This window comes from Suillus paluster (genome assembly GCF_016628075.1).
Source record: "Suillus paluster strain FC165 chromosome Unknown EDB91scaffold_24, whole genome shotgun sequence".
NCBI lineage: Eukaryota > Fungi > Basidiomycota > Agaricomycetes > Boletales > Suillaceae > Suillus > Suillus paluster.
Genome location: NW_024537584.1, coordinates 11,634 through 33,913, shown reverse-complemented (window position 1 = coordinate 33,913; position 22,280 = coordinate 11,634). Strand labels below are relative to the sequence as shown.

At 45.2% G+C, this 22,280-nt stretch overlaps 3 protein-coding genes across 3 annotated transcripts; 2 read left to right on the top strand and 1 right to left on the bottom strand.

Annotated features, from left to right (window-relative positions):
• Positions 1–3,020: 3,020 nt before the first annotated feature.
• Positions 3,021–7,528, bottom strand: EDB91DRAFT_1081838 (uncharacterized protein; the record flags this gene model as incomplete). Its single annotated transcript, XM_041315420.1, has 17 exons — positions 3,021–3,722; positions 3,780–4,293; positions 4,355–4,401; positions 4,436–4,503; positions 4,548–4,666; positions 4,720–4,848; positions 4,943–5,292; positions 5,352–5,459; positions 5,655–5,671; positions 5,987–6,261; positions 6,309–6,442; positions 6,496–6,708; positions 6,813–6,911; positions 6,963–7,071; positions 7,102–7,157; positions 7,216–7,287; positions 7,349–7,528. 17 exons carry the CDS (start codon positions 7,526–7,528, stop codon positions 3,021–3,023), a joined length of 3,192 nt encoding a protein of 1,063 aa, XP_041177366.1.
• A 2,851-nt stretch (positions 7,529–10,379) lies between these two features.
• On the top strand, positions 10,380–11,449 carry EDB91DRAFT_1081836 (uncharacterized protein; the record flags this gene model as incomplete). Its single annotated transcript, XM_041315419.1, has 4 exons — positions 10,380–10,519; positions 10,574–10,704; positions 11,040–11,096; positions 11,250–11,449. 4 exons carry the CDS (start codon positions 10,380–10,382, stop codon positions 11,447–11,449), a joined length of 528 nt encoding a protein of 175 aa, XP_041177365.1.
• Positions 11,450–13,840: 2,391 nt separating this feature from the next.
• Positions 13,841–16,761, top strand: EDB91DRAFT_1081835 (uncharacterized protein; the record flags this gene model as incomplete). The annotated part of the gene is made up of 11 exons (XM_041315418.1): positions 13,841–14,164; positions 14,202–14,392; positions 14,449–14,557; positions 14,786–14,810; positions 14,856–15,244; positions 15,316–15,351; positions 15,415–15,493; positions 15,547–15,658; positions 15,732–15,961; positions 16,148–16,450; positions 16,511–16,761. The coding sequence occupies 11 exons, from the start codon at positions 13,841–13,843 to the stop codon at positions 16,759–16,761; spliced, it is 2,049 nt and encodes a 682-aa protein (XP_041177364.1).
• Between the last annotated feature and the right edge of the window lie 5,519 nt (positions 16,762–22,280).

Sequence of the window (22,280 nt, the reverse complement as noted above, 5' to 3'; positions counted from 1 at the left end):
CGGCAGAGGCATGGGAAGTTGGATGAGCGGAGAAGGTGATCCGACCTAGGGAGTCAATCCCCTAGGCCAGCAAACAGGAGTTTGTCAAGGGTTTTGCCCTAGAAAACAAGGACAAGAGAGCAGGGCTTAGAAAAGGTAATATTCAGACTAAAGATCTACAGACAGATGTACATATGTTTATATGCTCTAAGTAAGTAGCATAGCATAGCAGAAGGCTATGTGCTGAGTGTACAGAATTACTAGAAGATGACTGAGACATATGAGAAAGGGCTTGGAAAACAGTATGTATGCAACAGATCAATAATCCCTCCAGGTATATGGATTACTGGCAATCCAAATATGTGTCATATACCGGATCCGAGCACCTCCAATACCACCTGTGAACATCCCTACCACTAGTCTGACCCTCTGTTTCCCCATCTGCTCCATCCCTCCTTCTCCGACAATGCACAAAGTGCATTTCAGCAGGACTAGCCCTGCTACCTCTGCCTGACTCTATTCTGCTCCTCCGACACTACCCCTATTTTCTCCAACCACTATATCCCATACCTCTGGATCTGGAATTCTGGATTCTCCCCTATGAAAGTCCAGTTCTCTGTCCTGTTCCACCCGGCGCTCCACTTTCATCTCCGGACTTACACCTATCTCCTTTTAGAACACTGCTCTCCAGTTATCAGTTGTACACCTTTCCGCTTTGCTTACTGATCCGTCCGTTGGCACTTCATTTCTGACCTCATTTCCTTGATCCATTGTACACTTACTAATAGACCCTCCATATGCTTCGGACATAGCTTTTACTGTGCTGACTGATTTACTTACATAATACCTACAGTATATAAACTCCTGTAAAAAAACTCCAGAACTCCTTAGTTCAAATATCATCTTAGTTCTGCACATTCCTGCAATCTCCAGACTTGAGTCTCATCTCTTGTCCACCTCCGAGTCTTAGGGGTAAAACCTTAGGACTAATTCTCCGGCTCTACCTTAGGGTAGTCTAACTCTGTTCTGCTTCTATTTTAGACCTGTCCATAGTAGCCTTCCGGAGTTCCACCGAACTCCACCAATGTTTGTCCTCTGGAACTCCCTGGACTTCTGTTGGACTTCCCCTCTGCCCCTCAGAAATTAAGGGCACGTACTCAGGTAAGGGGCGCAGCGCACGAGCTGAAGCCGAAGCCCTTTGAGTAGTCTTTCTCTTGAGCACAACCTTAACAATATGATACTAAAAGGAGGTAGGACCAGTTGAGTGGTTCGTAGTCTAGGAGCGGACCGGTAAGGCGGTCGGGCGGACCAATAGTCGGGTGGAGCAACATGAGAGAAACTGAAGGACCCAAGTGGGTCGGAAAAGCAGAGATGGTGGAGGGAGTAGGAGTAGGATTGGGCAGACCGATAGGGCGGAGGAGCAGAGCTATAGGTAGGGTTGGATGGTAGGGATATAGGGGTAGTGTCGGAGAAGTGGAGTGGAGTTGGGTGGAGGTAGCAGGGCTAGTCCTGCTGAGATGCACTTTGTGCATTGTTGGAGAAGGAGGGATGGAACGGACAGGAAACAGGGGGTCGGACCAGTGGTAGGGACATCTATGAATGGTGTTGGGACTGCACACCTTTCAGTCTTATGGTACTGCATAACCTGTTGATAGGACGTGTACATTGGCCTGTAAAACCAGGTGTACAGGACACTGGCCGGTCTCTGCACTACCTGTATAGGCCGGTCATGCAGAACCCGTGCAGGCTGATGCCTCAGCCAGATCATAATATCTCTGCACTGCCTGTATAGGCCGGCCATGCAGAACCCATGCAGGCCGATGCCTCAGCTAGATCATGATATCTCTGCACTGCCTGTATAGGCTGGTCATGCAGAACCCTTGCAGGCCGGTGTCCTATATATAGAATGATATCTCTGCAGTATCTGTGTAGGCTGGTGATGCAGACCCTTGCAGGCCGATGCCTCAGCCAAATCATAATATCTCTACACTCCCTGTATAGGCTGGTGATGCAGAACCCTTACAGGCCAATGCTCCATATAGAAAAGATATCTTTTGCTGATGATGTAGGACCCCTGCAGGTTCATGCCTCATATAGAGAATGATATTTCTATGCTACTTATATAGGTGAAACCAGAATATTGAAGTAGATCTGGCCAACCTGCACCCTCAATATTTATGCAGGCTGTCCTAAATGCTCTAATATCAAATGAGATTCCATACAGGAGTAGGTCTAGCCAACCTCACTCATGTAATAAAAGATATATCTCATATGGGATAATATAAATTGTGACTAAAATAAGTAGCATAGAAATATCATTCTTTATATGAGGCATGAACCTGCAGGGGTCCTACATCTATCCCATATGAGATATATCTTTTATTACATGAGTGAGGTTGGCTAGACCTACTCCTGTATGGAATCTCATTTGATATTAGAGCATTTAGGACAGCCTGCATAAATATTGAGGTCTACCTACACTCCTTATCTTATATGGGATAATATAAATGGTGACTGAATAAAAATAAAAATACAGTCTACCTACACTCCTTACAGGTGACTAGGGAAGCTGGCTTAATGAGCCAATATGTTATTGATAGACCGGCTGCCCATGCCTCACATACTGCATGGACTGGCTGGCCCAATGGGTCAATATGTTATCAGTAGCCTGGCCGCCCATGTCCTACATACTGCATAGACCGGGTGGCCCAAAGGCCCAAAAAGTGTTCAGTGGGGCGGCTGCCCCTGCTCTACATACCGCATAGGGCAGCTGGCCCACTAGGCCAATATAATACCAGTAGGTCGGCCGGCCATGGCCTATATGCTGCACAGACTGGCTGGCTAATAGTCCAATAAGGTATCAGTGGGTTGGTCATTCCATCTATGCATCCTGCTAAAGTATTGTCAGTGCTAACATCAATGTTACTCAAAAAGACATGAAAATTCAAGTGTATATGACAACAAACTGCAAGAAGGGAATTCTAAGGTATTGTGCTAATGATGATGTCTCAGTTCTTAAACTTCTTTGAAGCTACTCTGTCTCAGGTAGAGCGATGAGGAGGATCAGGAGGAGCAGATGTCTTCACCTTTTTCATGACTGAATCATCCACATCTGTTGCTGGGCATTTACCCTTCCCTTTTCCTCCAGTGTTAGTACTGCTTGCCTTCTTTGATGTGGCAGCCCTCTGATCAGTCATCTGAGATGCCTCAGCAACCCTCTTCTCCTTAGCAACCCTCTTCTCCTCAGCCACCCTCTTCTCCTCAGCCACCCTCTTATCCTCAGCCACCTTTGCCTGCTCTGCCTCCATCCTCTCTTTCACCTGCCTTTTGTTCTCCAGATGCCTCATGTGAACTTCTTCCCCCACTGTCATCTGCTTCTCATTACCATCTGGCAGCATTGCGTCCACCTTCACCTGGATTCTGGTAATGGCCTCTTCAACCTTGTCCCCCACCTCAATGCCAAGGATGGAGTCGCCCAAATATTGAGGTACATCATCTCCAGCCTCATCTGCTTCATACTCCTGAGTGCGGCAACACTCACGAAGGAGGAGTCCAAGGCCCAGGACAACAATCATACCCAAACCACGAGATTTGATGACATAGTTGCCTAGTTCCTTCAAAGCCACAAAGGAAGCCTGAATATCACTGTGCATATTTTGAGGTAGATATGCCTCAGACCACGTCCAAGATGCCCAGACAGGCAGATGTTGCTTCCTAGCCTTGCCCTTAGGATCAGGTGTTTGCTTTCAAAAAATAGTCAAATTTAATGCTGTATCACAAATGTAGTGAATTATACATACTGTCTTGGAGAGTTTTTGAACTGTGGCCAACAGACGAAGGTATGTTGGGAGGATAGAGAGGGATTGAAGATAACTGACTGTGTCACCACCCATATGGAATTTCGGGCAGGAATTGGAAAGAGATAGGGTGTGGCTTTCCAAGTCTTCCTCTTCGTCAGAAGAACCATTGGCTTGGGGGGCCTTCTTCAGTACCTCGTCCTCATCTGATGATACTTCGACATATTTTTGGTTCTTCCTTGATTTTTTACTTACATCCCCCTTCTTAGCCAGTGAATCATAGAAGTCACCTTCCTTATACCCAACAAACCAGACAATTGGTTCATTATGGTTAGCACGATATTTCCAAAGTGAAAAAATCATACTGATGGCTTCCTTCTGCAGGTGAGAAGGATCCTTGATGACAACATTCTGAGGGACACAGTCCATGTCAAGGTAATGGTCTGGATCTTGGGTAATATGACCCCAGGGGACTGCAGCCCTAGGGTTGTTTGAGATGACTGCTGTTGAATGTAAGCTGTGAGAAAAATACAGTACTTTGAAAATAGAAATGAATCACCATAAGCCTTTTGAAATACCTTTCATACGACCTTCTGCTGGTTCTTGAGCATGAGAGATTCAAAGCCTGTTGGTAGGCAAGGATAGCCCTCATCGTCTACCTCCACTGTTAAATCGGGCAACTTCTCATCTTCCTCGTCAGATTGGTCCTCAGGGTCTAAGCCTGTTGCTAGATCATTAGCAATTAAATAAATTACTGTATCAAAGACTTACTATACTCGGCTTCATTCAGCCAGTCAGCAAGTTGGTCTTGCAACTCTCCAGCCCATTTCTTGTTGTCTTTGGTAGCCAGAGTAAAAGTTTTCTTCGTCTTCCTGGGACAGGATTCCCAGCTAAACCAATAGATTATCAATGGTAATGTCAATGGAAAAAAAATAACACTGACATGGTTGTTCCAGGCATTTTCCCCTCCCCTTGATCATGAGTTACAAGCATCACAACATGTAAACCCATGGTTCTTCCTGCCATCTTTATGAAGTCCTCCATGATTTTCTTCTGGTGTCGGCTGCGGTATCTGTAGATACACATGAGTTTTTCCTAAATATAACAATGTAGTGTTAAAAAAATACCTGTCCTTGGCGTTGGAATGAGCACCTTCCTAGTTCCACTTTTCTGCCACAAGTCTGAGCTCCTCATGTACATCTGGTGACAGGGCATTGTACCAGGACCAGACCAGCTTTGTCCTTGTCCCCATGGACCTTAGGTCAGAGGTGTCATGGTGCTTCTTGTCATACTCCCCAATTTCTTCTTTGAACAACTTCTGAGCGACATCAAAAGGAGAGAATTCAGTCTTGAATGCTGCAGCATCCAGAGGCTTGTCATCCTGATGGCCTTTGACCATATCTACAGTGATGATGCCTGCACCAGATGTGAGTTTATGAGCTCCCTCAATGATTTTTTGCTCAAGATCGTGGTCCTCATCATTTTCCAGAAAACACAAGTAATATGTATGGATAGCCTATAAAATTAGATTAATATAGACAAAGAGACTGGAAGCATAGTCGAAGGATCCTTGACCTGGTCACTTTCAAGTATAGCATCTTTGATGCTTTTGAGGATTTTTGCCCTCTCAGCAGGGTTTTCTTTAGCTGAAACATAGGAAATCTTGTGCTCATCCAAGACAGCCTTGAATACATGTGTCCAGTCAGCCATTGTATGCAAAAATCTTGAGAATGCAGGCTGGTATAAGTTTGCAGAATGTGTAACCAGTACCAACTCACTTGACAACAGATCAACAAACCATGTCACATGATCAAAACATGGTCACATGATTCAAATAACCAGCACAAAATCACCCAAGTATAAATCTGACCGACTCACAAATTCAATGACATTAGCTTATATACCAAATCTCAAGATTCAGACACCAAACAAATGATTACTCAAACTCAGAACAATGATAACATGAAGCAAAGTACAAAGTAAGACAGATATTGCAGAAAAACATGTAAATTAAGCCAACTGTGTCTCCAATGGAATATCCAACCAAGTACTACCATTCTTCCTAACAGAGTAAAGTACTGTGGACCCTGGTGGCTGAGAGAATGTATGGCTTACATTACAAGAGTCATTTTTGCACTCAAAAATGTAAGCCTTGTCCTTGCTGCCTTTGACATAGGTGGACCTCTAAGAATTAGCCCAATCACACCCACTGCATTGGATAGGCAGGCAGTGGCCCCAAGGACGGAACTCCACATTAGCCCATGCAAACCTAGAGCAAGTGAGGGCACCCTCCTTGACAGGTGTCAGCAGATAAATGTCAGAGTGGCAACCAAGGTCACAGGCTTGTGCGAGCATATCCTTGAATGCTAAATGAAGTGGGCAATGTCCAATGAGAACCCTCTCTGTGAACGCAATGAGCAAGTGCGAGGTGAAAGAGGGTTGAAACCGAGGAGCATTGAATGCGATGGTACCGGTTAATTTGTGTCTGTAGGAACATCAGATAATGTCAAATAAATGGAAAAAAAAACTCACCGGACAACAGCCTCTTGAAAGCCATGGAATGAGTCCAAGTTGGTGACAAGGTGGCCACAACATAACATCCAGAGGTAGGATTCCTGGGCGGTGTCAATGAGACTTTGCCAGGGTTGGAGAATTATTTCCAAGAACTGTAACAAGGGTTACTTATTGGCGCACTATGAAAGAAAAAAAAAAAACTCACATCATTGGCCGGAGTGCTGACATAGCCCTCTGAGCCATCATCCTCATACCCAGTAAAAGGGTCTCCAAAATCCTCATCAGTGTGAGTAGAGATGCCAATCACAACACACTCCCAGACAAAGGACTTCTTCAAACCTTTCATTATCTTCTGGATGTTGCTGCAGTAGGCGGGAAGCTTGGCATCAGTGACAATGTCATAGTAGATGTTGAGATACTGGATGCAGTCACCAGTATAGTAAGGCTTGAGCAAGGAATGAGCAAACTCCATAGGGCTACCAGCCACTGTGAAGTTGATGAGGATGAGGTGAATGAAATGACTGGGGCTGCCGAAATTTTGGCTTGCTTAGACACCTCAAGCGCGCCATTGATGGGTAAGAACCTGTCCAAGACCGGAAGGCAGTTGGCATTATAGAAACCCTGTTATCAATAAGGCATGAACAAAAAAATAAAATAAAATAAAAAACTCACAAAGTAGGTGCTGCCTTGTTCCATCTTGATGTGGCAACAAATGCACCAGAAAGAGATGTTGTCTTGCAAGACTTTGGTCTCTAAGTCAGGCGACAGCTGCAGGCAGAGCCTACACACTACTCTGGGACACAGAGCGCACATGAAGAGAGTATTGTCTTCATAGTGCTCTGCACCATCCCTGCAGAGTATGCAATACTAAAAGGAAGAAAGATAAAGCACATTAGCAACTAGAGTAGTGAGAAAATGGACACACCTCATTGTGAACACTTGTATTTGCCATGTCCCCACCTCCCATAGGCAAGGTAGCCTTGGCAGTGGTCAAAGCCTTCATAAGAGAGAAAGATAAAGTGAATCAGCAAATACAAGACAGAAAAAGTAAGACGCACCTTATTATGAGCATCTCTCTTCTCAATGTCCTCACCTCCCACAGGTGTGACCTTGGAGGCAGTCAAAGCCTTCCTTCTCTGGCTATCCACTCCAGAAATCTGGGTGCTTGAGATGTTGAGGAGGACACGTGGGGCTGAGCCACCAGTGGATTTTTTGGCAGTGTTCTTGGTGCGGACCATAATGGGTGACAAGAGCTGAGATTGTAGTTAGTATTAGCATAGTACAAAAAGATAAACTCACATGACTTAAGAGACACGTCAACAAAAGAGACGCGTCAGCAAAAGAGACACATGGACAAAAACAAACAAAAGACACTCACATGATCAAAGAGACATGTTGACAAGAGAAAGAAGAGACTTAGACAAAAGAAACAAGTCGAAAAACCAACCAAACATGCACGTGACTTCCCCCAGCCAAGTCCGACAACCAGTGGAATTGAGTGCGGGAACATTTGGTACAAACATCAACAAATCAACAAACAATACTTCAACCATCAATCTTGTTCCCATGGTTCGTCTTTCTCAACTTCAACCATGTTTCCACTTTGTCCCATAACTCATATATATTACACCTTTCTTCCTTATCTTTTTGTACCTGTCCTTTGGCCACTTGCAGACTGCAGCTGCAAGTGTTCAAAGGCAGTGTTACATTAACTTTTTACCGCTCTCAGTAAGTAATTTTAAGTCATATGATTTGTAGTACTGACTTGGTTTTTTTTAATTTGACAGCTGGCGCACCTTAAGGTTAGTCCTTTCTCTTGATTCTTGATTGACTTTTTTTTAGTTCTTCTTGGCCAACAATGTCCCCAGGGACTGGCACCTTGGACTTTGGGATCTGGGGGATATGCTCTTGGCCAGCCATGTCCCCAGGGACTGGCACCTTGGACTTTGGGATCTGGGGGATATGCTCTTGGCCAACCATGTCCCCAGGGACTGGTGCCTTTACTTTGGGATCTGAGGGATATACTCTTGACCAACCATGTCCCCAGGGACTGGTGCCTTTACTTTGGGATCTGAGGGTTGTGTTCTTGGCCAACCATGTTCCCAGGGATTGGCGCCTTGGACTTTGGGATCTGGGGGATATGCTCTTGGCCAACCATGTCCCTAGGGACTGGTGCCTTGACTTTTGTCCAGTTTTTACGCCTACTCACCTCTCTTTCAGATTTTCCGCCTGCCTTATTAAGCCCCCCTTATTTCTTCTTCTTCAAGTATACCACACTAACCACATTTTTTTCTCTAGCTTTCTATAACACTTTCTTGCTTTGCGCCTGTCTGGTTGAGTGGGTTTTTCTTCTTTCAATCATACTCTACCACTAACTGCATTTCTTTCTCTAGCTTTCTATATCATTTTTTGTTTAATATTCAATATCATACTGACTTCCACTACATTAGATTATTAGTTACTGTGCATTTTACTTATATTTTGTACTCTAGGGTGCAAGGCTTGGATGGAGAGGGCCCCTCCATCCTTGTCTTGCATCATTAGTCTTTTGTCTTTGTTTATTTTTGCCAACCTTGTACACTTTAGATTACATGTGAAGCCATAGCGCAAATATATTGCCCTTTATGGGTATTTTAATGTCATGTGATCCTTATTTTTTTGCCAAAAATAAATGTCACGTGATCATGAGAGTGCACCTTAAAGGGTAATAATGTCTTGAGATTATATCTGTCTAATGGTGACTGATACTGGGTGCATCATGGTCATTGTTGCGTTTTTCCTATTGCCACTTATACACTCATTTTCGCCCTTCTCCATATCTCAGCGCTGTCAGTAACGTTGGGTTTATTTACCAGGACTATCTATACCCTACAGCATCATTACTTGGCCTAATGTCATTCTGGGACCGTGCTTCACTTACTGCATTATCATCCATATGTTGCAGCACTGTCAGTAACAGTGGGTTTAAATTAGCTTAAATCTTGCTTTTCTCCTTCATTCACTCTACCTACACTACCATACCATGCTTGTTGACCAAGACGCGATCCTCATTGACCAAGACGACACAAACAAGGTGAGTATTTTAATTAGCTTAAATCTTGCTTTTCACCTTCATTCACTCTACCAACACCACCATAGCAAGACATGGACTTTGTCAACCTCCATAACGAAGATGAGATGCTTATTGACGAACATCAAACCCAAATCACTAAAACGGTGAGTAGCGTACATCTTGTATTCATTTATATTTACACTTCTTTCCTTCTTTCATCACTACATAGGGAGAGATGGACGATGTCAGCCTCAATGACGAAGAGGCGATCCTCATTGACCAAGATAACTCAAACAATGTGAGTTTATTATATTATATTTTGCTGCTATATGTTGACACTGTACTTCTCGTTCTACACTATCATAGGATATGGACGTCTTCTGCCTTGATGAGGAGGATGTGATGCTTATTGACTAAGATGACTCAAATAATGTGAGTTTGTTATATTATATTTTGCTGCTATATATTGACACTACACTCCTCCTTCTACACTATCATAGGGAGATATGGACGTCTTCAGCCTTGATGAAGATGATGTCATGAATATTGATGAGGATGAGATTATGGCATAGGAAGGCATTTGGATGTAAACAGTATGTGATTTGCGGCTTTATCATTTACCAGGGAATCTGGAGATACCCCTGAATGCAAACAATGTACTACTATCATAGCTATCATACAACCACTTCTTTTTTTTTCAAACAAAATTCATAGTCCTATGTCATAAGTATTCTGGGCAGAATTACATGTCCTTGAAATACTCTTTAACCGCTGTATTCTCATCATAACATATTCCCTTTCTACATATCATCTGCTCCTTCTATTCCACGCAGTGACTTTGATATGAGAAAGGTCTGAATGACAGCAGAGTACTGTAAACTTCATTAACATCGCCAAGAGTTTGGGTGTCAGTTACCAAATATGCCTTAATTAGCGATAATTAGCCTAATCATATTTATTTATAGACTCATTAATTACATCACAACTAAGTTTGAAGTTCGTGAGAACTTTGGTTCATTTTCATTTTTACATCTGCCATGGAAGAGAACCTGAAGAGCCAGGCATCTGAAGTAAGGGAAGCTCTGAGTAGCAGGATCAGCAAGATACTTGGGAATTCATCTGAAATGGGTGTCCTGAAAGATGGGCAAGTGGTAACTAAGCTGTTGCATAAAGCTAGGTATCTATGGTGGATCATCAATTTTAGCTGAATTCTAATTGATTAATCTTTTAGAATGAGAATATCAGTGCACCTCCAGATTTGCTTGGCAACACTGGATGACACTACATTTACTGATACATCAATTTCAGAATATGAAATTGATTGGGCCACACTAACTATTGCCCATGCAATGGTCAATCCCAGTGAGTGTCCTCAAATATTTTTAACTGTCATGAATTCTAAAGCAGAAGTATAGTCAATGTTGATTGGGATGTGGATCAATATGCTGACAGGGTCAAATTGTCTCTACCAAATCGGGACAGTCAGCAACCTCTGAACCAGAAAGGCTCAAGAAGTACTTCTCTGAGGCAGTGCTCAGCAAAATTTCAACTCCGGCCACCATTGTAGACAGGCATGGCAGAATGTTGATGGTTTACCTGCCCAATATTTTGTCACCTTCTTTAGTACATTTCTGGATGGGATTTTCCCTCAGGGGCTGATTGATTAATTAGGATTACATTAACAATGCCACCTCAAGCTTATGAGATTCTCTTCTTGACACCCTGCCGCCCATTTTGGATCAAAAAAAAAGTTGGTGAGATGATGGCTTTGTGGTGCCAGAGGGAGGGGGTGAATTTGGGGCTGGTAGGATTACTGTGTCGTCTGCATATTTCATACAAAGACAAGAGGTATTGTATTTTCAGTGCTGAATTTTCCTAGTACTCACCTGGTGATTAGCAATTGATAGATCCTCTGGTAACGTCGGAGTCTTACAACTCAAAGAAGGTCCAAAAATGGCTAGGTGCCTTAACAACTTCAGAACTTCTATGGAACTCCATTACTGCAGCAGTGGCACCAGACCTTTTTGAATCAGGCTCCTCTGCATTTTCCAAGGTTGTCAAGGAAGTTTGGAGGCGAAAAAATAATTCGGCTCTGGTGGATTCTTGACCCTCTATCTTTTCAGGGTTGGAAATCATTGTCAACCGAACAACCTTCAGCCACAGAGATCCTGGTGGATCTCCTTCACTTTTTGATCTTCTAGTCAGTTTAGGTTGAAACCATCATGCAACTCTTTCTTTGGCCGATGTCCATGCAGAGCTAGACTATTCCCCTGGTGCAATGGTCTACATTGCCGGTAGGGTAGTAGAGCACTCTGTGGGTCCTTGGATTAATGGAGAAAGAATTGTGGTTGCCCATTTTATGAAGGATGCTGGGCATGATAGAGTTAAAGTGCCAAGGCCAAGTTTCCCTTTGCAGAGGAACTTTTTAGAGTTGGTAGGGAGGAAACCCAAACCTGCGGGTCGGAGAGCCAATAAATTACAAATATAGTTAGGATAGGAACAGGACTGTTTTGGGGTGTGTGGGCGGTGGTGGTGGTGGACTGCCCAGATAATGCCAATGTTCTTGTTGTTTTGTCCCCTTTGACAGACTCTCGATTTCATGAGCTCACAAATCACACCAAGGAATAGAAACAGGGTCAGAGTCCAGCCATCTTCATCTGGAACTTGCCCATCAAAGAGAAAAAGAGGGGCTTATAAATATGTATATATCCCTTCAAAAACTTGGAGGGGAAAAGATTCGCGGAAAGAAGCTAATGCTTCATTTGTCTATGAGGACTCTGATAGTGAGATAGAAGTGGCTTCACCATCAAAAGAAATCAGGCACCACCATATTGAAGATCGTATACTGCTGGAATACAACCAAGAGGTTCATGGTGATTTTTGGATGGTATGAAAAGAAAAACAAAACTGAGTTCATTGAATTTTAAAGTCTCAAGTTTTAAAAAAAAATCATGTGCAGGCCCAAAATGATTTCCTTCGAGATTATTTGCCTTGGTGCACTGAATATCTTTCAGTGTTATTGGAGTTAGAGCAGCTGGTCAACGATGGGAAATGCAATGATTGTGGAGAAGGAGAGGGGTTGATCCAGTGTTTGTCTTGCTCAGGAACACATGCTTGATGTCCTTCTTGTGTTCTTAAAGCTCATCAACACAACCCCTTCCACAACCTTCAACTCTGGAATGCCAGGTTCTATGAGACTACTACCCTGTGTTAAGACCATGCTCGGGGTAAAGTGGAGTCTGGGGAGCTTGGCTTCAGCTCATACGCTGTGCCCCTTACCCGAGTACGTGCCCCTAATTTCGGGATGTAGTCTGATGCGAGTTCTATGGGTTCCGACAGGACGTCGGAATGGGGATCCTCTGAAGGAGGACCGTCGGACTACTAGGTGAGCGCGGGAAAGTTGGGCGGGGGTTCCGCCCGACAGGAGAGAGGCGGGGGACTACTGGGGTTGGAACCCACCGTAGAAATGGAGCGGGAGGAACTGCTCGGATGAAGTCCGAGGCAGAGCAGAACAGAGGGGGTGGATATGAGGGAGTGCAGGGATCGGATCTTATGCGCGGGAAAGTGCGGCCGATGCACGGGGAGTCGGAGGAATGGAGGAACCCGCAGGATAGCAGAACCCGCGGAACCAGTGGGACAGAGGAACGGGGAAGTGGAGGGTCGGAGGATCAGAGGACAGTCGACCTAGGGAGTCAATCCCCTAGGCCGGGGAACAGGAGTTTTGACTTGGGAAAGACTTTTAAGTCAAAGGACAGAAGAGCAGGGCTTAGAAAAGGTAATATTCAGACTGAGTATCTACAGACAAGTGTACATAGGTTTATATACTCTAAGTGATGAGCATAGCATAGCAGAAGGCTATGTGCTGAGTGTACAGGATTACAATAGGATGACTGAGACATACGAGAAAAGGCTTGGAGGAAAGTATGTACGCAACGGATCAGAACTCGCTAGGGTATAGGGATTACCGGGAACCCAAAAAGCGGAACTATAATACTAAATGGGGATAGGACCAGTTGAGTGGTTCCTAGTCTAGGAGTGGACTGGTGAGGCGGTCGGACAGACTAATGGTCGGGTGGGTCAATACAAGCGGAACCGAAGGATCTGAGCAGGGCAGAAAAGCGGAGGGAGTAGGAATAGGATCGGGCAGACCGATAGGGTGGAGGAGCGGAACCCCAGATAGGGTCGGATGGAAGGGGTATGGGGTTGGAGGATATAGGGGTAATGTCGGAAGAGCGGAACAGAGTTGGGTGGAGGTAGCAGGGCTAATCCTGCTGAGATGCCCTTCATGCATTGTCGGGGAAGGAGGAATGAAGCAGACGGGGAAACAGGGGGTCAGGCCAGCAGTGGGGATGCTCATAGGAGGTACTGGGGGTACTCGGATCCGGTATATGACACCCTGCAGGCTCAAGGGTATATAATGTATCTTGGCCATGGGGGGGAACCTTGCCCCAATCTCTCACATCAGCCAGACCCATCTCCCTGGGAAGATCTTGGGTCCATGGAAGATGTGTTTGCACAGGAGGAGGGGGATACAATTAATGACACACAGTTAGGAGTATCTAACCTGGTCATTGTGCACTCTACTGGTGTTTACTCACACAGTGTATCATGGTGCCAGTGTCCTGGAGCTGAGAAGGCATGGCATCTCCATCTCATGAAAGCAAGGTTATTTCCTGCCAGTATCACTCGCCCTCAATCTGCTTTCACATTCGATGTCCTGGATAACTTCCTCATAGACTCTTTGGAGTGCAAGACTTCAGCCATGAGTTTCTATCAAAAGCTCCGTCAGTTCACAAACAATGCATTCCCTGATAAAATACCGGTGAGTAATTTTATATGATTATGTACCCTGCTGATAGGATAAAAAGGACCGATACCGTGAGCTTATGCGAGTGTCACGTATATGGTGGGATTTGGTCAATAGAAAAAGGTTCAGGTTTGGACATGACATGGAACGATCCCCTGGTCCAGGGGATTTAGCCCTTTATTGCCCAGCATGTCCACAACCTGGAATCAACTTGCCAACATCTTGGAGATATGACTATGAAGAGTAAGCTGACTCATAACTATTGCAGTAGTATGTCACTCATTATTGGTCTGTGGTAGGTGGTTAGTTATGCGAAGATATGTGGTCGATGGAAATTTCACAGTACAACATATGAAAATGAAAATTCCAGAAGATGATGTTTCTCTAGCAGATGGAAAGGGATACATGGTAACAGAGGGACCTTATCAAGTTCACATCTATGATTCTGTAGAAGAGAGAGAGGCAAGTGATGATTTTGAATGATCGGTTCTTCCTGACTTATAATATTTTTGAAGAAATCCACTTGCAGCAATCATCGGGCAGTGAATGCAACAAACATCCAAAGAAGCAACCTTAGAGCTACAGGGGTTGGGGCAACAACATGTGCTAGGCATGGATGCTTTGTTCCTCATGCAGTGGTGGACTTCCAAAAGGGAGAGCAGTCTGTGATTGTTTCGTTGTTTCAGACAATGGACTGACCCTGTAGTCAGGCACATGAACATGGACTATTCCATTTGCAATGCAGTTAAATATACACCTGAACATATTGGCAGTATGCTCATCATCTATGATGTTGCATGTCAGTGGAGTATTCACTTTGCTGAATGGGTGGACCAGAGCTATCATCTGGCCCTTCCCAAGGGGACCGAAATATTACCTGCAGTTGGCAAGTTTCATTTGAGCGCACATAAGCTTCAATGCTTTCCTAGGTTCAGCCTGAATTTTGTGACCAGGGCTGGGCATATTGATGGGGAAATATTGGAGACACTCTGGGCTCCTTTCAACAAGATTTCCCCTACTGCAAGATCCATGTCTTTGGCTCACCGAAAGGAAGTATTGGATGACCATATGCGGGATTCCAATTGGAAGAAGCTGGTTGGCATTGGCAAGTCCAATTTATTCTGGTTTCTGTTACTTCACCTGACATAAACTTGGCAAAAGTCAAGTCATTACTCAAAAAGTATTGTCATGCCCTACAGGGTGTAAGTGACACTCAGGGTCCATATGAGGAATTAACCAGATCACTTGACTTGGATGATGTTCAGGAGTGGAAAAAGGCAGCCGAAAAAGCAGCTCAGGACTGTGGAGAGCTTCTTGACATCTATCAGCTTAAAATGGACAAAGGTAGGTCTTGTGTTGTGGATGTTGATTTTGCCCTGATGGAAAATAATTTAAAGCACCCTCTATGGCTGAAATACATCTCAGATTGACTGAAAATGAACTATCTGCTAATGGTAGGACTGGGTCTGTTGCATGGTTGATCAAGGGTATAAATATAGAAAATTCTCAGTAAGGTATTTTAACTTTGGGATTGGATTGACTTAAATTGTGTTACTAGAGATGCCTTGAGATTGTCTATAAGGCAGCTGCCCCAGGATCCAACTGCTTCTCAGAGAACCGGGATAGAAGAAAAAAGGCAAAAGCTCATGGCACAGATTATTAAGTTCCATGAGGCTGCAGAGGTCATGACTAATGGTATGGAATTGAAGGGAGGTGAAGGAGCACCACTGGACAACCCTGAACTGTGCCTGGAGGAGGCTGATATATCCAATATGGAAGATCCAGAGGAAGAGGACACTTTGGACTTTGACGGTAATATTGACTCACCTGCAGAAGTCACCGAGATTTGAATGCCATCATGGGCAGCCTCTGGTCACATCATGGATGATGTCATCTTGGCATTACATCAAGAAGAACTCGAGCTTTGAAAGGGTCAAGCAAACGACTGCCTGGAAAAGCTTTGTCAAGCCCTGGGTGATATATCATTCGTCTTTCAAGAGAAAATACACTCCAACAAATTGGTCCATTACCAGGGCACTAGATCTAAAAAGGAACTTCAAACAATAACTCTCTCCATCAACAGACATGCAAGAGGTTACAGCCGGGCAAGGGCTGCAATGCTCTGCCTAGGGGCTGACTCTGATACAGTGGCAGTGTATCAACCCCTAAAGCCTCAGGACCTAGTGGTGAGCAAAGAAGTTACAGAAGAAAACAGGCATGGGCAGGGTTCAGATAAATTGGCTTGGTTTTGGAGGATCAACAATGCAGAGGACAGTCAGAAGAACGTATGGATGAATGAGTGTAAGTTTTATTGTGATCTGTTTTTTATCAAGTGAATTAGCTTATATTCCCTATTTCCAGTTTATCGTGTGAATTGGTTGAAAGCTAAAGCACGGTATGACTGTTGGTCAGAAGAACTGAAATTGGTACAACATGAAATGTTTTGGACCATATCCTGGTTTCGAACACAGGAGGAGAGGTGGAGAGTTCGGGCAGATGAAAGCATCAAGAATGGGAATAGGGCATATGCTGAGAGGCAGGCATCTATGTGGGCAGAATTTTCAGCTCAGGGCCTCAAGAATTTTGAAGGAAAATTACTTATAACAAGTTGATAGTTCATGAGTTGATATGCTAATGTAATGTTGATCTTCCTGACTTGTAAAAAAAGTGTGATGTGAGTATTCAGAATGTAAATAGATTCTGGCCTAGTGGCCTGCCCAGCTCTGCAATATGTGGGCTGTGGCTGGCCGGCCTACAAATGAATTCTTGCTGGGCCAGCCCCCCCTTACAGTCTGCAGGAAGGGGCCGGCCGGCATCATGTGGGCATCTGGCCCAGCAGGTCTGTCCATTTCTGTAGTATGTGGTATGTGGCTGGCCAGCCTAGGAATGAATTCTTGCCCAGCCAGCCTCCCTTTGCAGCCTGTGTAGAGGGGCCGGCTGGCATGCTTTGGGCATCTGGCCCAGTGGCCTGCCCACCCCTGCAGTATGTGGAGAGTGGCCGGCTGGCCTAGCAGAGAATTCTTGCTTGTAGGGCCAGCCTCCGTTTGCGATCTGCAGGCCATGGCCAGCTGACATGCTTTGGGCATCTGGCCCAGTAGGCCTGCCCACCCCTGCAGTATGTGGGGGGTGGCCGGCCTCCCTAGAAGTAGAACTTGACTTAGTGTGGTTAGGTGTGATGATAAGGGGTACTCCATAAATGTGTTAGAAAATGAGTGTATAACCCACTAGAGCTTTACTGAGTGGTTGGGTCAGAATGGGGAGGAGGTGTACTCTATACATCAGTTGTAAGGGCACAGGTGCCAGTCTCCAACTCTCCTTCGTGGTCAATTCTGTTGCCAGATAAAAGACAAAAGTATTGAGAAAGTATGTCCCAAGAGTCTACAAATCGACTCTAGCACATGCAATTCTGACAGAATCCTTATGTATGTTGTATTTAGGTTCCCCCCAACATAATACAAAGCACCATATTTTTGTTTTGAAGAAAATCGAAGTAGATCTTGTCCCATGGCCAACTTATTGGTGCTGGAGGCTAGTTTTGTGGTTGGCTCTCAAGGTCAGATCACCACATAAAGTTCTGGAATGCAGTATGCTGTCATATACCGGATCCAAGCACCTCCAATACCACCTGTGAACATCCCCACCCCTGGTCCGACCCCCTGTTTCCCCATCCACTCCATCCCTCCTTCCCTGACAATGCACGAACTGCATCTCAGCAGGATTAGCCCTGCTACCTCTGCCCGACCCCGTTCCGCTTTTCCAGCACTACCCCTATGTCCTCCGACCCCATACCCCTTCCATCCAACCCTATCTGGGGTTCCGCTCCTCCGCCCCATCAGTCCGCCTGATCCTATTCCTACTCCCTCCGCTTTTCCAACCCACACAGATCCTTCAGTTCTGCTCGTATTCCCCCACCCGACTATTAGTCCATCTGACCTCCTCACCAGTCCACTCCTAGACTAGGAACCACTCAACTGGTCCTATCCCCATTTAGTATCATAGTTCTGCTTTTCAGATCACCGGTAATCCCTATACCCTAGCGATTCTGATCTGTCGTGTACATACTGTTCCCCAAGCCTTATTCTCATATGTCTCAGTCATCCTATTGTAATCCTATACACTCAGCACATAGCCTTCTGCTATGCTATGCTCATCACTTAGAGTATATAAACATATGTACATTTGTCTGTAGATACCCAGTCCGAATATTGCCTTTTCTAAGCCCTGCTCTTCTGTTCTCTGACTTGGGCCTGATCCTAGTCAACTCCTGTTAAAGCCGGCCTAGGGGATTGACTCCCTAGGTCGACCATCCTCCGATCCTCTGATCCTCTGTTCCCACGATCCTCCATTCCCCCATTCCCCCATTCCCTCATTCCCCCGCTCCCCCATTCCTCTGTCCCTCCGCTCCTCCGACTTCCTGTGTGTCGGAACTAGACCCCACACTCTCACATCCATCCCCTCCGTTCCGCTCTGCTTTGGACTTTGTCCAAGCAGTTCCTTCTGCTCCGCTTCTACTGTTGGTTCCGACCGCAGTAGTCTCCTGCTTCCCTCCTGTCGGGCGGAACAACCCCCGCCCGACTTTCCTGCACTCACCTAGTAGTCCATTGGTCCTCCTTCAGAGGACCCCCATTCTGACGTCCTGTCAGAACCCATAGAATTTGTGTCAGACTACATTCCGGAATTAGGGACACATACCCAGGTAAGGGGCGCAGCATACGAGCTGAAGCCAAGCCCCTCAGACTCCGCTTTACCCCTGAGCACGGTCTTAACATATGCAGAAGGAAATAGATGTGTCATAAGCTATAAATTAAGCACACAACACACCCACTCCAATAAATATCTCTCCAAATGTACTCAAATTTGCTTCAAAATGACAACTTTAAAATCCATGAATGCTATTGTCAAATCTGTTAAGTGTCCTAATATTTACTAGCTCTTGTCTCACATGTATGCCAGCAGTATGTCCCTCCATGCAGACCATAAAAGGAGGCTGACCCAGTAAGAATTCATTCCTAGGCCAGCCGGCCACCTCCCACATACTGCTGGGGTGGGCAGGCCACTGGGCCAGATGCCCAAAGCATGCCGGTCAGCCCCTCTACACAGGCTGCAAAGGGAGGCTGGCCAGGCAAGAATTCATTCCTAGGCTGGCCAGCCACATACCACATACTACAGAAATGGACAGGCCTGCTGGGCCAGATGCCCACATGATGCCAGCCGGCCCCTTCCTGCAGACAGTAAGGGGGGGACTGGCCTACTCAGCCAGATATGAGAAGCAAACCAGCCGGTCCCTTCCCACAGGCTGCTACTGTAGGCTGGCCCTGTGAGCAACAATTGTTCCCTAGGCTGGTCAACACCCTGCCATGTACTGCAGAGGCAGGCTGGCCTACTGTGCCAGAAACCAGCAGCATGCTGGCCGGCCACCCCATACAGCCTGCATGACCAGGCCTACCTACATGTCAACCACAGCCTGGATATGTATATAGGTAGTGCCTGCAAGGGTCTGCATTGCACCCTTCCTCAGAAGTACAATCACAACAACAAACCTGTTGTGTACAAATGAATACAATTGTAGATAACCAAAGGTCCTTCATCCATAAATCCATGCTCCATCCATGTTGCACATTTTATGCTGCACTACAATCGGCTATCATAACCAGTACAATGATATTTTCTTAAAGCAAAATATTTCCGTTCCACCCAGCCTTCCAAGAAATTATCAGAAAAGAACCTAGGGCCATTTGACATCATTTCCTGTCCCGGTACCCACTCCTTCACCATCTGCCTTCCAGACTCCATGTGATCCATACACCCCATATTCCACATCTTGCAGTTGGAGCCCGCAACTCCGAACACCATTCATAATCATATCCAGCCACCCCCGCCTGCAGTTGAAGTTGATGGAGAACCAGAGTATGAAATCTCCGAAATCCTGGACTCCAAACTTGACTGCCAAAGGCGACATTGCCAACTCCTGTACCTGGTATGTTGGACTGGTGTCATATACCTCATCCGACCGCTCCGACATTAATATCCACTCCGCTTTCCAACCCCCTCTGCTCCATCCATCCTCTGCTCCATCCAATCACAAGTCTGCATTCCGCCCCTACACTTCTGCTCAACTGCTCAACTGGTCCCCTTCCATAACCTCTCCATTCAACTGGACCTCTTTCCCCTTTTAGATATATACTTTCCCCTTCAGTACATAGACCCTTACTTCTGGATCACTGGTAATTTTCTTACTGCTCGATCACTGATCCGACATGTACATATTGATATCCACTCCAACTTATGTCTTCACCTGTGTAAAGTACTTACAAATTATATCCTTGGTACATAGCTTTACAACATAGTGACCTGATCACTGCCTCATACTTAGAAGTATATAACATATCCTGTACTTAGATATTTTCCCCAGTCTTAATATTACTTGTCTTCTTGCAGTTTCTACTTGTGAGAATTCTCAGTAGGACCTTGCCTCCTCTAGTAGCACTTACCTCCCGACCCTAAAGCAGACCTAAGTGGTCCACTTGTCCTATCATCAGACAACATTGGATCCGCTCCAAATTTGGGGCACGTACTTGGCTAAGGGTGCAGTGCAAGAGCTGAAGCCAAGCCCCAACCCCTCTGCTTCTTGAGCCGGCACGGTACCTAACACCTACAGTATATAAACCCCTGTAATACTCCAGTACTCCTTAATTCGAATATCATCTTAGTTCTGCTCATTCCTGCTTCTCTGGACTTGAGTCTAATCTCTTGTCTACCTCCAAGTCTTAGGGTTAAAACCTTAGGACTAAATCTCTGGCTCTACCTTAGGGTAGTCTAACTCTGTTCCACTTCTACTCCGGACTTGTCTGTAGTAGCCTTGCTCTATCCATTCCTAGCCTTCCAGAGTTCTACCAAACTCCCCCTATGTCTGACCTCCAGACTTCCCAGACTTCCGTCGGACTTCCCCTCTGCCCCTTGGAAATTAAGGGCACGTAATCAGGTAAGGGGCGCAGCGCACGAGCTGAAGCCAAAGCCCTTTGAGTAATCTTTCCCTTGAGCACAACCTTAACATAGACAAAGAAGACACCACCCAAGTACACAACACAAGGCTCTCATGCTCAGAACAAGACAGATGCTGCAAGATGGGCTTATGTTTTAAATGCGGAAAGAATGGGCTTATGAAAGATTGCCCTAACCATAGAGACTCCGCCCCAGGCTGGCAGAAACCAGCTGGTCGACCAGTCTGCAAAACCAAGATCAATCAAGACGATCAAGATGCAGAATATCAGGAATTCCTCACTTGGAAAGCTTGGAAAGCATCAAAGACACCTTCCTCTTCTAAGAAGGATTTCTAAATGGGGAAACTGGACCAGCGTCGGAAACCCCTAGTACTTCTATCAGACTCATTGTATTTTCTGTAGGTGATTCAAATTCTATGTGCTTCCTATTTCAATTGAATCCTGCAAGTCCAATAAAACTGCCAAAACAGCTGCTCTAATTTATTCAGGAGCTGCTGGAACTTTCATCGACTGGAAATATGTTCGAAAGAACAACTTCTCTACCCACTCGCTCCCTAAACAGATTGAAGTTCAAAATGTGGATGGGACAAAGAACAAAGAACAAAGAAGGAACCATTACTAAAGCCTGTAATCTATTCTTCTCCACAGGTGGCCGAACAATGTTCGCCACTTTCCTTATTACCTCCCTTGGAGGTGAAGACATCGTCCTCAGACTTCCATGGCTCCAAAAGCAAAATCTCACTAGAACCCGATCCAATCATGATCCAGACTCTTATTGCATATAGAAGTCATCATGCATCCCTTCAACCTCATGTTGAAGAAGTAGAAGACAAAGAAGCATTCACTCCCTCAGAAACAACTACCGAAGAAACCCCGGATCTCTTATCTGAAGAAGAAGACACTGATGAAATAATTGAGGAATTAGCCAACAACAAAGTACTTATTGCTTACGTCAAAGGAGAAGAATTTGTGGGAGTCTATGAGAAAACAAACTTTGACACTCCACTCACCCAAGAATACACCCCCTCATCATTCTCCTTTGTCTCCAAAACAAACAGAATCTCAAAAGTCCCTAATTCTGCAAGATTTGTCTTCACACCTCTCCCGATACACAAAGCTGTGAACGTCGC